Below are 15227 nucleotides of genomic sequence, written 5' to 3'. Positions count from 1 at the left end.
GAGTATGGTCTCTAACCTCAGGCTCGCCCCCCTCACAGTCTGAGGCTGCACATCCGCATATTTTATTGTCCAGAGGAAGAAGGGGATGGAGCCCAACATTCCTAGGCAAGTCCCAGTCAGTCACTCAGATTGGATGGGGGTGGGTCCTGAGCTTACCACTTTACTACTCACGCTGCCAGAGGTTTAAGCCAATTGGAGCCCACCCCTGGAGCTGAGGGCAGTCCCACCCTAACCTCTTGGTTAAGTGTGAGGAAGGACAGTCCTTGTAAGGAAAATGCGCTGTCAAGAAGGGAAAAGACCAAAAGGCAAAACACCAAAAGCCAAAAAACCCAAGAAAACAACTGCACCTTGTACTCTACCCCCTGTCCACCTAACAAGCTCAACGTCAGCTTCCCCAGAGATCTTGGGTGAAGTGACTATGGAGGCTCTCTGACCATACCCCTCTACTCCCCTGTCTGGGAGTAGAGGCCCAGGGGACGCATACTCTGAGGGGCATTAGGGCAGACAGCTGGACCAGCTTGTCCGTGATGAGATAGCATAGCTCCAGAGCAGGCAAGGCCACTGAGGTCATGTTTTGGAGCTTGGAAATTATCAGGGGAGTACTCAGAGCTGAAAGGCCAAAGGATATGGTTAAATGTAGAAAGATACTCCTGTAGAGGACAGCTCAGACTGGAGCAGAGATCCCAGGGAGGCAGTAGTCCAGAGACCTGGGCAGAAGAGGATGGGGCCAGACCAAAGCCTGGTGTAGGGTGGTGAGGAGGCGGCAGGTGGGAGAGATGCCCAGAAACCCCAGTGAGCAGGCCATTGGGCTAGAGGGCCACGAAGGAAGTGGGAGCAAAGGAGGCATTTAAGAAAAGGTCCAGGGCTCTGCCCTCAGGACTGAGGGATAAAAAGGCTGTCCCTGAGATGGAGACCAGGGAGAAGGAGGTGATTTGGGGGACAGACTGAGGCCTTTGGGGTCATGGCCAGTATGGAAGGGCTGAGAGACTTCTGGAGGACACCATCCAAAAGGCTGCAGGAATTTCAGATCTGGGGCTCAAGAGGGAGGTCAGGGATGGTCAAGCAGTATAGCACAATAGCAGTTAAAGACTCATCTGTCAACAAAATGAATTGCATTGATGCAATGAGGGAAAGTGTAATATCCTGTTTTGTGCTGTCTTAGTCCACTCAGGCCGCTATATCAGAATATCACAAACTGATCAGCTTACAAACAACAGAAGTTTGTTTTTCACTGTTCTGGGGGCTGGAAGTCTAAGATCAAGGTGCTGGCAGTTTCAGTGTTGGGTGAGAGCTTGCTTTCTGGTTCATAGATGGCCATCATTTTGCTGTGTCCTCACCTGGTGGAAGAGGTAAAGGAGGTCTCTGACGTCTCTTTAATAAGGGCATTAATTCAATTATGGGGGCTCCTAAAGGCTCCACCTCCTAATACCATTACATTGGGGGTTAGATGTCAACATGTGAATTGGAGGCAGGGACACATTCACTCCATGGCAGATCTCTTTTCTTCAGCAAAATATACTTTCTCCTCAAGGGCACATGGAACATTCTTCAGGATAGAGGATATGTTAGGTCATAAAACATATCTTCATAAAACTAAAAATACTGGGTTAAAGTGTCCTATTAAAAGGCAGAGACTGGAAGATTGAATTTAAAAACAATGATCCAGGGGCACCTGGCTGGTTGAGTCAGTAGAGCATGCGACTCTTGATCTCAGGGTTGTGAGTTCAAGCTCCATGTTGGGTGTGGAGATTACTTAAAAATAAAATCTCTAGGGGCACCTGGGTGGCTCAGTCAGTTGAGCACAGACTCTTGATTCCAGCTCAGCTCATGATCTCACGGTTCAAGGGATTGAGCCCAGCGTTGTTGGGCTCTGCGCTGACAGCAAGAAGCCTGCTTGGGATTCTGGGATTCTCTCCCTCTCCCCCCCCTCTCTCCCCCATCCCCAGAATAAATAAACTTTAAAAAGTATTTTAAAAAAATAAAATCTTTAGGGGTGCCTGGGTGGCTCAGTCGATTGAACATCCAACTTCGGCTCAGGTCATGATCCCGTGGTTTGTGAGTTCGAGCCCCACATCAGGCTCTGTGCTGACAGATCAGAGTCTGGAGCCTGCTTCAGATTCTGTGTCTCCCTCTCACTTCCCCTCCCCTGCTCATGCTCTGTCTCTCAACAATAAATAAACATAAACAAAAAGTTAAAAAATAAATAAATAAATAATAAAATCTTTAGAAAATGAATAAAAACAATGATCCACCTTTATGGAAATAAAAATGATTATAAGAGAATATTATGAACAACTGTATACCAACAAATAAGATAACTTAGATGAAATGGAAAATTTTCTAAAAATTTAAAAACATAAAAACTACTAAAAAACATAAAACATAAAAACTGCTAAAACTGACTCAAGAAGAAATAGAAAATCTGAGTATATTGAGAAGAGGTAAGGAGATTGATTCTGTAATTCTAAAAATGTTCCAACAGGGGGCTCCTGGCTGGCTCAGTCAGGTTTGATCAGCACAGGCTGATCTCAGGTTTATAAGTTTGAGCTCCATGTTGGGTGTAGAGATTATTTAAAAATAAAATATTTTTTTAAATGTTCCAACAAAGAAAAGCCTAGGACCAGATGTCCTTACTGTTGAATTCTACCAAACTTTTAATGACAAATGATCACTAATGCTTATCAAACTCCTCTGAAAAATTACAGAGGAGAGAACATTTCCTAACTTATTCTTACCCTCACACCTTTATAACAAAGCCAAAGACATTACAAGATAAGAATATTAAAGGCCAATATCCTTCATGAATATAAACAAGAGAAGTCTCAACAATATACTACCAAACCAAGTTCAGCAGCACATTAAGAGGATTACATACTATGAGCAAGTGGGATTTATCCCTGCAATGTAAGAGTTCAAAATACAAAAAGCAATCAGTGTAACACATCACATTAATAGAATGAAGGAAATAAAATTATTATTATCTCAATTGATGCAGAAAAAACATTTGATAAAACACTCTTTTATGATAAAAATAATAAACTAGGATTAGATGGGAACTTTCCTTAATATGATAAAAGCAATATATACCAGTCCCATAGCTGACATCATACTCAGTAGTGAAAGATTGAAAGCCTTCCCTTTGAGATCAGGAACAATCAAGAATACCCACTTCTACTTAACGTAGTAGGGGAAGTTCTAGCCAGAAGAATTAATCAAGAATTTGATTCCTTTCCCAGTTGGAAAGGAAGAACTAAAGTTATCTCTGCAGACAACAGAATCTTATATGTAGAATACACACCCCCACACACACAGACTGTTAGAGCTAATAAGTGAATTCAGCAAACTTGCAGTATGCAAAGTCAACACACAAAAACCAATTGCACTTCTACACACTATCAATGAACAATCTGAAAAGGAAGTTTCAAAATAAACCCCAATTCTATTCACAACATCAAAAAAGAATAAAATATTTAAACATAAGTTTGTACAAAGAGGTAAAAGACCTGAATATTGAAAACTACAAAACTTGGCTGAAAGACATTGAAGAACACTTAAACAAATGGAAAGACATCCCATGTTCATGAATTGGAAAACTTAATATTGTTAAGATGATGGTACTACCTGTATTCGTTTGCAAGCGCTGCCATAACAAAATACCACAGATTGGGTCACTTAAACAACAGAGATTTATTTTCCCACAATTCTGGGGCTTAGAAGTTTAAGATCAAATTGTCAGCAGGTTTGGTTTCCGAGGCCTGTCTCCTTGGCTTGCCAGTAGCTGTGTTCACATAGTCTTTCTCTATGTGGTCACATCCCTAGTGTCTCTCTGTGTGTACAAATTTCCTCTTCTTAATAAAGACTCTTGTCAAACTGTATTATGGCCCACCCTAATTGGCCTCATTTTAACTTAATCACCTCTCTAAAGGCCCTATAGCTAAATACACCCACACTCTGAGGTACTAGGTATACATTTTGAGGGGATATAAGCCCATAAGAAGACCCAAAGTGATACACAGATTCAATGCAATCTCTATCAAAATTCCATTGGCAATGGAATTGGCAATTGCATAGAGAAACCCATCCTAAAACTGATATGGAATTTCCAAGGGCCCTAAATAGACCAAAGTATCTTGAAATAGAGGAACACAGCTGGGGGTGCCTGAGTGGCTCAGCCAGTTGAGCATCTGACTCTTGTTTTTGGCTCACGTCATGATCTCAGGGTCATGGGACTGAGCCCTGCATCAGGCTCCACCAGCATACTGTTTTGATTACTCTAGCTTTGCAGCTTTGAATTAGGAAGTATAAGTCCTCCAACTTTGTTCTTTTTTTTTTTTAATTTTAGACAGAGAGAGAGAGAGACAGAGTGCGAGTGGGGGAGGGGCAAGAGAGAGGGAGACACAGAATCCGAAGCAGGCTCCAGGTTCTCAGCTGTCAGCACAGAGCCCGATGTGGGGCTCAAACTCGTGACCTTCGAGATCATGACCTGAGCTGAAGTTGGACACTTAATCGACTGAGCCACCCAAGTGTCCTTAGAGCATGTGACACTTGATCTCAGGGTCGTGAGTTCGAGCCTCACGTTGGGTGTGGAGCCTATTTAAAGATAAAATCTTAAAAAAAACCATAGTGAGATATCTCATCATACCCATTAGGATGTTTATAATAATTTAATTTTTTAAACATTTATTCATTATTGAGAGACAGAGAGAGACAGAGCACGAGCATGGGAAGGGCAGAGAGAGGGGGAGACACAGAATCTGAAGCAGACTCCAGGCTCTGAGCCATCAGCACAGAGCCCAACGTGGGGCTTGAACCCATGAGCAGTGTGATCATGACCTGAGCCAAAGTCGGACACCCAACCGACTGAGCCACCCAGGTGTCCCAAATGTCTATGATAATTTAAATAACAGGTACAACAGGGGTTGGCAAGGACATGGAGAAATTGGAATACTTGTACAGTGGTAGTAGGAAAATAAAATGGTTCAGCTGCTGTGGAAAATAGTTTGGTGGTTCCTCAAAAAGTTAAACATAGAATTACTATATCATCCAACAGTTCCGTTCCTAGGTTTATCACCCAAAAGAATTGAAAACATGCTGTCAAACAAGTACATGTACATGTATGTTCACATCAGCACTTTTCACAAGCCAGAAAGTGAAAACAGCTCAAATATTCATCAATGGATGGATAGGTAAACAAATAGTGGTATACCCATACAATGGAATATTATTCAGCCATAAAAAGGATGAAATACAGATACATGCTGCAACATCTATGAACATGAAAAAAAAGGCTAAGTGAAAATTGCTATATACATAAGGCCACATATCAAATGGCTCCATTTATAGAAAATACTTGGAACAGGTGAATACACAGAGACAGAACACAGATTGGTGGTTACCAGGGGCAAGGAAAAAGTAGGGAATTGGAAGAAATTGCTTAAGAGACATGGTGTTTCCTTTTGCAGTGACAAAAATATTTTGGAGATAGAGGTGGTATTTGCACAACGTGGTGAATGTACTAAATGGCACTGAACTGTTCACTTTAAAAGGGTTAATTTTATTTATGTGATTTTCACTTCAAATATATATATATATATATATATATATATATATATATATATATATAATGGTATTTACCAAGGATAAATATAGAGCAATAGAATATAACAGATGACTTAAAATATTGATGATTTAAGAGATTATTGAAGAGCTTTTAATATGACACAAATGTCTTTCATTTTGGTGGGAAAGCAATGGTTTATTTAACAAACAGTTCTAGAAAAATTGACTATGAAGATGAAATCAAATTTAAATCCCTACTTCACACCATTAGCAAAAGTGAATTCAAGGGGCGCCTGGGTGGCGCAGTCGGTTAAGCGTCCAACTTCAGCCAGGTCACGATCTCGCAGTCCGTGGGTTCGAGCCCCGCGTCGGGCTCTGGGCTGATGGCTCAGAGCCTGGAGCCTGTTTCCGATTCTGTGTCTCCCTCTCTCCCTGACCCTCCCCCGTTCATGCTCTGTCTCTCTCTGTCCCAAAAATAAATAAAAAACGTTGAAAAAAATTAAAAAAAAAAGTGAATTCAAGATTAATCAAAATTACATGTGGAAAAACACAATTATTTTAGTAAAAGAAAAATTAGAGAATATTTGTTTTACATTGGCATGGGAAGAACTTCTAAGCAAGATAGAAAATACAAAAGTCACAAAGGAATAGTTACATAAATTGACTATATAAAAATACAAATTAATGGGGCGCCTGGGTGGTTCAGTTGGTTGAGTGACCTGACTTTGGTTTAGGTCATGATCTCACAGTTTGTGAGTTTCAGCCCCATATCCGGCTCTCTGCTGTTAGCACAGAGCCCGCTTCGGATCCTCTGTTCCCCTCTCTCTCTCTCTGCACTTCCCCTGCTTGTGCTCTCTCTCAAAAATAAAAAATAAACTTAAATAAAAATTAAGGGGTACCTGGCTGGTTCAGGTGGTAGAACATGTGACACCTGATTTCAGGGTTCTGAGTTCGAGCCCCACATTGGGTATAGAGATTACTTAGAAATAAAATCTTTATTAAAAAATAAATAAAAGGACAAATAAAAATTTTTCATAGCGCAGCACCTGGGTGACTCAGTCAATTAAGCACCCCAACTTCAGCTCAGGTCATGATCTCACGGTTGGTGGGTTTGAGCCCCATGTTGGGCTCTCTGCTATCAGCACAGAGCCCACTTCAGATTCTCTCTACCTCCCCCCCCCCTCCGCCCCTCCCCTACTGGTACACTCTCTCTTCTCTCAAAAATAAAGTTAAAAAATTGCATAGCAAAAGATAAGTAAAAAATGTATATTCAGAAAATAAACAATAGACCAAAAAATAGTCGCAACAGACGAAAGGTTTTATCTGCAATATACAGAAGTACTTAAAAACTTATAGGAAAAGGACCACACCAAAAATTTCAAAAAGGAGGAGCTCCTAGGTGGCTCAGTCCATTAAGTTACCGACTTCTGCTCAGGTTATGATCTCGGAGTTCAGGATTTCAAGCCCTGCATCTGGCTCCGCACTGACAGAGTCTCTCCCCACCCCCCCCCACCACGCCCCTCCCCACTTGTGCTTGCGCTCTCTCTCTCTCAAAAATAAATAAACTTAAAAAAATAAAATAAAAAAAATAAACTTAAAAAAAGAAGTGTTTAAAAAATTTTCAAAGAGGATATCCAAATGTTCAATAAGCAGGAAGGATGCTCAACTTCATTAGTATGTTAATACAAACTAAAGCAACAAAATCTAGTGCTTATCCCTTAGCAAACTGGCAGGAAAAAGAAGCTACAAGGTCTAGCAGCAGTGATGCTACCATCTATAAAATGGAAATGATGGCACAGAGCTCTACCAATCGCCCCCTCCTGGCTTAGAAGAGCTTCTGTGAAGGTGGAACCTTGAAGACCGAAAAGCAGGGTCCGGAACGCCCGGGCTGAAGCCAGTGCAGCCATATTGGTTACGGCCGGTGGGGGCGTCGTTGCGACCGCGGCCATTGTCAGTTAGGGCAGGAGCGAACTTCCGGTCACCATCTTGAATGACAGCAGAGGCGGAGCTCTGACCGACATGTTCATTAAGGGCCGGGCTCCAAGGGCACCGCCCCGAGAGCGACTGAACGCTAACCGCGGCGTGGCGGGGCCGGCAGCCGTAGCCCCGCCCCCGGCTCTGGGCTCCACCTTTCGGCCCCACTTCCGCCGGGCGAGAGGCTTTAGGCGTCGCTGCCGTAAGTCGGGGAGGAGGTTTGCCGCATCACGGAAGATGGCGGCCGCGGCGGTGAACGGGTCGCCCGGCGCCTCGGGCTCAGGGCCTGCGGCGGCCTCGGGCGCAGTCCTGCAGGTCGCGGCCGGCATGTACGAGCAACTTAAGGGCGAGTGGAACCGCAAAAGCCCCAATCTTAGCAAGTGCGGTGAAGAGCTGGGCCGTCTCAAGGTAGGGTTCGGCGGGGGCCTCTACGAAGGGTGTAGACCCAGCCGAGTTCCCGGCCGTGAGCGAGACCAGGGCGGGCAGGGGGATCCAGTAGGGTGAAGGATTCGGAACTGCCAAAGTGCGGGCTTACAGGGGTGAAGAAGTGAGAGAGGTTTGGAACGGATCAAATACGGCCCCACAGTGGGGGCGGGGGGGGAGGTGTGATGGAAATGTTTTGGTACAAGCGAGTGAAAGGTTAATGTTTTGGTGTTTGGAGGCCTAGCTGAGAGTACCGGGGTTTTTCTCATGGCGGGGGCGGGTGGGTTCTTGACGAAAGCAAGTGGGGAATGAGGACCGGACAGGGTGATGAAGGAAGCCTGAGATGAGGGGTGTATGGTTAGACCAGACCAAGTCAGGATCAGAGATCTGGAGGTTAGGGACGCATCTGTGGGGATGGGAGGGAGCAGCTGAGTTTTGAAGACAGGACTGAACCTAGAAAAAAGATTCTTATAGAAGGGGACCAGAATGGTGCCCAGGGTGCTTCAGACCAACCGTGTTTGTGAAAGAGTACAAGTATTGTGGGCTGGACCAAGTCCCTGAGCGAGGTGTGTCGGATAAGAAATGATGTGGGCTGGACTATGGGGGGGATGTTGGCTCCCCTCCCTCCCTGGTGTAGATCTGAGGGTGGATGGGAGTTGATAGAATGTGGGAAAGGTCTAACAAGAACTGAAGGTGCTAGTGTCCCCCCACCCCCTTGATTCCATTGAGTCAGGCATGGAGTATGTCTCCTGTTTACCTAGTGGAGCTATTAATAATTGTAACATGAGGTCCTCCTAAATGGGCACTCCGTGTGCCCAGGCCCTGTTCTGAGTGCGTTATGAGGACTGACTCCTTTAAAACTCACAACAACCTTATGAGTCAGGGATGACGATTAGCTCCATTTCCTAGGTGGGAAAACTAAGGCTTAGAAAATGTAAGTAACCTGTTCTTGCAGTCCCATCTTTTTCTTTCCCTGCTCTCCTTGTCAGCTGGTTCTGCTGGAGCTCAACTTCTTGCCAACCACAGGGACCAAACTGACCAAACAGCAGCTCATTCTGGCCCGTGAGTGTCAACTGGGGTTGGGGGGGGGGTGATGGGCTGGGGGTGATGGGAGGAATGGTGGTCAGGAGAGGGACTCTGTCACCCCCTGAGAGCCTGCTCTGTCCCCCCACAGGTGACATTCTGGAGATTGGGGCCCAGTGGAGCATCCTGCGCAAGGACATCCCTTCCTTCGAACGCTACATGGCCCAGCTCAAATGCTACTACTTTGATTACAAGTGAGGATGGGTCCTGCCCCTCGTTGGGTGGGGGCAGGGAGTTATATGGTAGGCTTTTTTTTTTTTTTTTTTTTTAATTTTAAGTAATTTCTGCACCCCTTGTGGAGCTTGAATTCACAACCTCCAAGATCAGGAGTCGTGCATGCTCTACTGACTGAGCCATGCAGGTGCTTTTTTAAATCGCTGCTGGTCCAGCCACTCAGGTCATCTTCCTTCACCCGGGAACTCCCTGTTTGCCTAGCTGTGTCTCCAGAGGCTGCAGGGTCAGGTGGTTGCCCTGGAGGTCCTTATCCTGGGATTGTACCATCCAGTCTCTGTTGGCCTCCAATCTGTTCCCTTCTCCACATTCCCACACTACGTTTCCACTGCCCGCTCCTGTCACCTTTCACCTGCCCTGGCTCCAGCCTTGCCCCCTTGGATTCATCCCTCATGGCAGCCAGTAGAATCTGTGTGATACTAAATTTTGACTAATGTCAGTCCCCTACTTGGAACCTGTGATGGCTTTCCATAGCCCTCAGGCTCCAGACTAAACTCTTTCCTGTGGCCTCCGATGCTGTATCAGCCCTGACCCCTCTGACTGTGCTCCCCTCCCCCCCCATCCTGCACCTGTCTCTCCCACTGGGCTCCTAAAAGCAGAGGGATTTTGGTCACTGCTGTGTTCCAGTACTGCCTAGCATGAGGCTGGGCGTAGAGCAGGGATTTGCTGGATATGTGTTGAATATAAAACTTAATGATTTTTAACTCAATGCTGCCTGAGTGGATTAATGATGAAGAATTTGATATCAGGGGTGCCTGGATGGCTCAGTCAGTGAAGTGTCTGACTCTTGATCTCAGCTCAGGTCATGGTCTCGCTGTTCGTGGGATCGAGCTCCGCGTTGGGTTCTGCGCTGACAGCTCAGAGCGTGCTTGGGATTCTCTCTCTCCCTCTCTCTCTGCCCCTCCCCTGCTTGCACTCTCTCTCAAAATAAATAAATAAACTTAAAAGGGGGGGGGCACCTGGGTGGCTCAGTTGGCTGGGTGTCGACTTCGGCTCAGGTCATGATCTCGCATTTCGTGGGTTCGAGCCCGGCGTCGGGCTCTGTGCTGATCGCTTGCTCAGAGCCTGGAGCCTGCTTCGGATTCTGTGTCTCCCTCTCTCTCTGTCCCTCCCCTACTTGCGCTCTGCCTCTCTCTCAAAAATAAATGAACTTAAAAAAAGTAATAAAAAAAAAAAAAGAATTTGACATCAGAAGTCAGGCAAACCTGAGTTTGAAAGTCATTTTACCACTTCCTGATTATGTGATCTTGTGCAAATGACTTCACCTTCCGAAGGCTCATTTTCCCCCCTAAAGGAAGAATGATAATTCTTAATATCATAATCGTAGCTAACACTCACACAATATTTATTTTAGCCAAGTACTGTTCTGATCATTTTACTTGTAGCCAAGTACTGTTCTGAATATTTTACTTGGATTAAGTCATTTAATTCACTTAACCCTTATTCGTTTGACCCACCTTCTATGAGATGGATGTTGTGGTAGTACTCATTTTACAGTTAGGGAAACTGAGGCCAAGTCACTTTACTGAAGTAAAGTCACTTGCTTGGGCCCATATGGCTTGTGACTTCATGCCTCTCTGGGCTTCAGTTTCATCTGACTACCAAGGCCCTGATACTTCTCCAAGGAGACAGCACAGGGCCATCATCAGGGTCCCTGGAGCCTAGAGTAGGCGGGGCTCCTAGGCACTTAAGCCTTCCTTACCTTGTTTCCCCCACCCTGGTCCACAGGGAGCAGCTCCCCGAGTCAGCCTACATGCACCAGCTCTTGGGCCTCAACCTCCTCTTCCTGCTGTCCCAGAACCGGGTGGCTGAGTTCCACACGGAGTTGGAGAGGCTGCCTGCCAAGGACATCCAAACCAATGTGTACATCAAGCATCCTGTGTCCCTGGAGCAGGTGAGGGGGCAATGGGAGGGGCAGGTGTGAAGGTGGTGGTGCAGGCACAGACATTAGGGAAGACTTCCTGGAGGAACGGGCAGGGTTCACCTGTTGTTGGCTCATTTGCTCATTTGTCCACAGCTGCTGAGCCCCAGCCATGTGCTGGGTTGGTTTTCAGACCACTGCAAGCAGAACAGGCTGAAATCCATGATCTGGTGGGCATGACATTCAGATGAGGAAGCAGACAGTACATAAAAAGATTTTTTTTTTTTAATTTTTTTTTTTCAACGTTTATTTATTTTTGGGACAGAGAGAGACAGAGCATGAACGGGGGAGGGGCAGAGAGAGAGGGAGACACAGAATCGGAAACAGGCTCCAGGCTCTGAGCCATCAGCCCAGAGCCCGACGCGGGGCTCGAACTCACGGACCGCGAGATCGCGACCTGGCTGAAGTCGGACGCTCAACCGACTGCGCCACCCAGGCGCCCCAAAAAGATTTTTTTAAAAAGATTAATTTGTGTGGTCTGTCAGGTGTTAAGTGCTATGAAGAAAAAGTAGCAAGGAGGGTGGTGAGTCGGGGCAGGGGTGAATTTTTTAATAAGGTGGTCAGGGAAGGCCTTGCTGAAAAGGTGACATTCGAGGAAGACTTGAAAGGGGTGAAGAACCCAACCGTATGGACATCTGGGGGGAAAGTGGTCTTGGTAGAGGGAGCAGCCAGTCCGAGGTCCAAAGGCAGAAACATGCCTGGCATGACTGAGGGAAAGCAGAGGACAGTATTTCTAGAACAAGCTGAGCATGGTCAGGGGAGAGCCTTAGTACCTGAGGTTAGGAAGGAGTTCCTAGAGCTGAGGTCTCATGGGAGGATTTTGTTGGGGTTGGGGGGGAGGATGGGAGAGAGAGCAGTTATGGCCGGCAGCACAGCTAGAGCAAAGGAGTGGAGGAATGAGCTTGGGGTGGATCCAGCTCTGTCTCTCCTGTGATTGGAGGATAGATAAGATAATTAGCTACCAGTCCAAGGCAGGTTGGAGAAGGAATGTGTGTGTGTACGTGTGTGTACATGTGTGTACGTGTGTGTACGTGTGTGTACGTGTACAAACCAGGGAAGGCTTCCTGGAAGAGGACATGTCCAGTCTGCCTGGGGAATGCATGACTGTATGGCAAAGGGTGTTCTAGCAGAGGGGATTATGAAGGCACTGGGGATATGGTGGGGCCTCAGCTGGTAGCCCTCCGTGCTACCTCTTCCTCATCCTCTTTTCCTGCCCACCCCCACCTCTACAGTACCTGATGGAGGGCAGCTATAACAAGGTGTTCCTGGCCAAAGGCAACATCCCTGCTGAGAGCTACACTTTCTTCATTGACATCCTGCTTGACACTATCAGGTGCGTGAGGGGCCAGGGTCCTGTGGGGTTCGGAAAGAGCTTGGACTTGAGTCAGAAGGCCCCAGGTTGAATCCCATTCTGGCCATTTGTGATCTGGGGAAGCTGGGCATATCGGTTCTCCTTTTCTGTGAACGGGAACTTGTCATGAGATTGTGGAAAACAGCCCTCATTTTACTCTGGGCCGTTAATCCACGTGCCCATATGTGTCAGATCCAGGGGTGGGCTTGGCACCCGGACAGCGCTCAGCAGACGAGAAGCAAGCCTGTCGTAGAAGTGCTCCAGCCCGCAAGGCATGTGACCTCACCTCAGATCACCTAAACTGTGGAACCCTCGGTTTCCTCTTCCTCAGAAAGGGGCCATGAAGTCCCACTAGCCCCTCAGGGGTTGCTGCGTGCACAAGAGACATCACACGGGCGGGTGGGCCGACATTTCCATGTGCCTTGAGGAATAAAAGGGTCCAGGTGGTGGTGGAGCTAGTTCATGGAGGCAAAGTGCCAGACTGAGCTGGGTTTCCATTTCTTGGATGGCAAAACCAAGCCCAGAGATGTGGTGGGAGTGAAGAGGGGATTTAATGAGTTTAAGCTGTTTGCAATTAATATTTTGGCTCTCCAGAATGAACAGGGAGTGACATAATGAGTGTCTGCTTACCTGCCACTTGGTCTGGGAGATAAAATGCCTCAGAAATGGATGCATACGCTCCCTGTCACTGTTTTTGCCCCGGCACTGACCCCTCCTTTCATTTCAGTGATTTGATCCTTGGCAGTTTTTCTACTTCAGTGTTGATCTTGGTACCTCTTAACAGTGGTAGCAGGGAACCCTCTCAGGATCAGATCTAGAAATGGGGTACAGCACCCTTGTGTGTGTGTTGGGTGGGGTGGGGGTGGGGGGGCGTTCTGTAAAGAGATCCTCTCACGTGAATCCCAGGCTGGGTTTCAGACAGTCTGAAGTCCTCATGGCTGAGAGTGGGATTCAGAGTGTGGGCCCAGGAGTCTGAGAGCTCTGGACCCTATTGTGTCCCTGGCTTTGCAATTCTGGTCAAGCTACTCCCCCTCTCCAAGCCTTGATTAAACGGGGCAGGTAGCGTGTTCCAGCCATCAGTGCTGAACTGAAGGGTCAGAGCTCACACATGTCAGGCGGGGAGGACAAGGCCTAGAGAGTTGTCTGTGCTCAGTAATGAGAGTCTTATCTTTCCCCAGGGATGAGATTGCTGGGTGCATCGAGAAGGCCTATGAGAAAATCCTTTTCACTGAGGCCACCCGGATCCTCTTCTTCAACACACCCAAAAAGATGACGGACTACGCCAAGAAGGTGGCTGGGGTATAGGGCAAGGGGCCGTGGGGTCAGGGGTGTGCTCACAGCAGGGTGGGATGGCCCTGGAGCAGGATTGCTGAGGTCGAAATCCATCTGTGTGACCTCAGGCCGGTTGCTGAACTTCCCTGAGCTTCAGTTTCCTGATCTGTAGAGTGGAGCTAGAATTTAACATGTGGGATGAGCACAGCACTTGGCATGAGGTGGAGGTGGACACATGATACCTGTTGAGCTGTTGTCCTTAACAGAATTCCTTGGAGGTTGCAGCTTTTCTCCACTAGACTTTGCCTCACTTGGCCTGGGGTATTTATGCAGGAGCAGTGCCCCTGGAGATGGTTTATGCATGTGGTGTACTGACCCCGGTCACTGAGCAGGGTCAAGAGCAGAGCGGAAGAGGTGGAATTGAACTCGAACAATGGTGACAACTGATCTTTAGTGATCGTTTACTCTGGGCCAAACACTTCTCCGTGCTTTAGAGGTGTTGATTCACTGAATCCTCATAGCAGACCCGGGGAGGTGTGTGATCAGAGTCCGTGTCCCAAACATGGAGAAACGGAGGCACAGAGAGGTGAAGTTATCTGTCTAGAGTTGTGCAGGTAGAGTAGGTTGGTAGAGTAGAGCAGAGTAGGGTAGAGTACCAGCAGGCCCATGTCGGTTCGTGCTGGCTCTATGGGGTGGGGAGGGAGCCTGTGTGATCACCCCACCCATCTGTCATCCTTCCCTTTCTGCAGCGAGGGTGGGTTCTGGGCCTCAACAACTACTACAGTTTTGCCAGCCAGCAGCAGAAGCCAGAAGATACCACCATCCCCTCCACGGAACTGGCCAAACAGGTCATCGAGTATGCCCGGCAGCTGGAGATGATCGTCTGAGCCATCAGGGGCTGGGGTGGGGCAGGGCTTACGTTATTTAAAGCAGTTGCAGTGCAGGGCTCCCCCCAATAAAGGTGGATTGACATTCTCTCTTCCAGGCCCTTGTCTCCCCGGGCGGAATGATGGAGAGACAAGTTCCTTATCTCTGAAGAACTTAGAAGTTTGGGGGCCCTCTGGGGTCTGAGATAACCCTCTGTTGGGTCAGCCTCTGTCCAGTGGCCATTGCTCAGGGTTTCAAAACAGCTGCCCACTGCAGGGGCCCAGTTGCAGAAGGAGCCCCGGTCCCAGGCAGAGGGACTGTAGTAGCCAGCTGTGGACATACAGGGAGGCCAAGCTAAGGCTCGAGTTTTTCAGCGAAGGGGGTGAAGCATCACAATTTTAAAAATGTTTGCAACTAATTAAACCAGTTTGTTAAATGACCTATGAAATGGAACCCGTCTGTGGGCTACCAGTTTGAGACCTCTGTGGAACCATTCGTGTGGGCCCTGGCCTGGGATTGCCCTGGTTCCCACCCTTCCTGAGCCAG

At 47.3% G+C, this 15227-nt stretch overlaps 1 protein-coding gene across 1 annotated transcript; it reads left to right on the top strand.

Moving 5' to 3' along the window:
• The first annotated feature begins 7578 nt into the window (after positions 1-7578).
• Positions 7579-15120, top strand: PSMD8 (proteasome 26S subunit, non-ATPase 8). Its single transcript, XM_047078123.1, has 7 exons — positions 7579-7941; positions 8946-9018; positions 9131-9233; positions 10999-11164; positions 12424-12524; positions 13721-13832; positions 14564-15120. Exons 1-7 carry the CDS (start codon positions 7579-7581, stop codon positions 14699-14701), a joined length of 1056 nt encoding a protein of 351 aa, XP_046934079.1. The 3' UTR covers positions 14702-15120.
• Positions 15121-15227: the final 107 nt, after the last annotated feature.

The sequence above is a fragment of the Lynx rufus genome, unplaced genomic scaffold, assembly GCF_022079265.1.
Source record: "Lynx rufus isolate CCGP_SWC_20201006 ecotype Redwood Valley unplaced genomic scaffold, mLynRuf1.p SCAF_16, whole genome shotgun sequence".
In the NCBI taxonomy this organism is placed as follows: domain Eukaryota; kingdom Metazoa; phylum Chordata; class Mammalia; order Carnivora; family Felidae; genus Lynx; species Lynx rufus.
The sequence above is the reverse complement of the archived record's forward strand: the minus strand, read 5'-3'. Positions and strand labels throughout refer to the sequence as shown.

Bases quoted from the DNA above. Each gene is read 5' to 3' on its own strand.
- PSMD8 (XM_047078123.1), top strand. From the start codon at position 7,579: ATGTTCATTAAGGGCCGGGCTCCAAGGGCACCGCCCCGAGAGCGACTG. The intron at 9,234-10,998 runs GTGAGGATGGGT...CCTGGTCCACAG, and splicing joins TGCTACTACTTTGATTACAA to GGAGCAGCTCCCCGAGTCAG. The intron at 12,525-13,720 runs GTGCGTGAGGGG...ATCTTTCCCCAG, and splicing joins ATCCTGCTTGACACTATCAG to GGATGAGATTGCTGGGTGCA.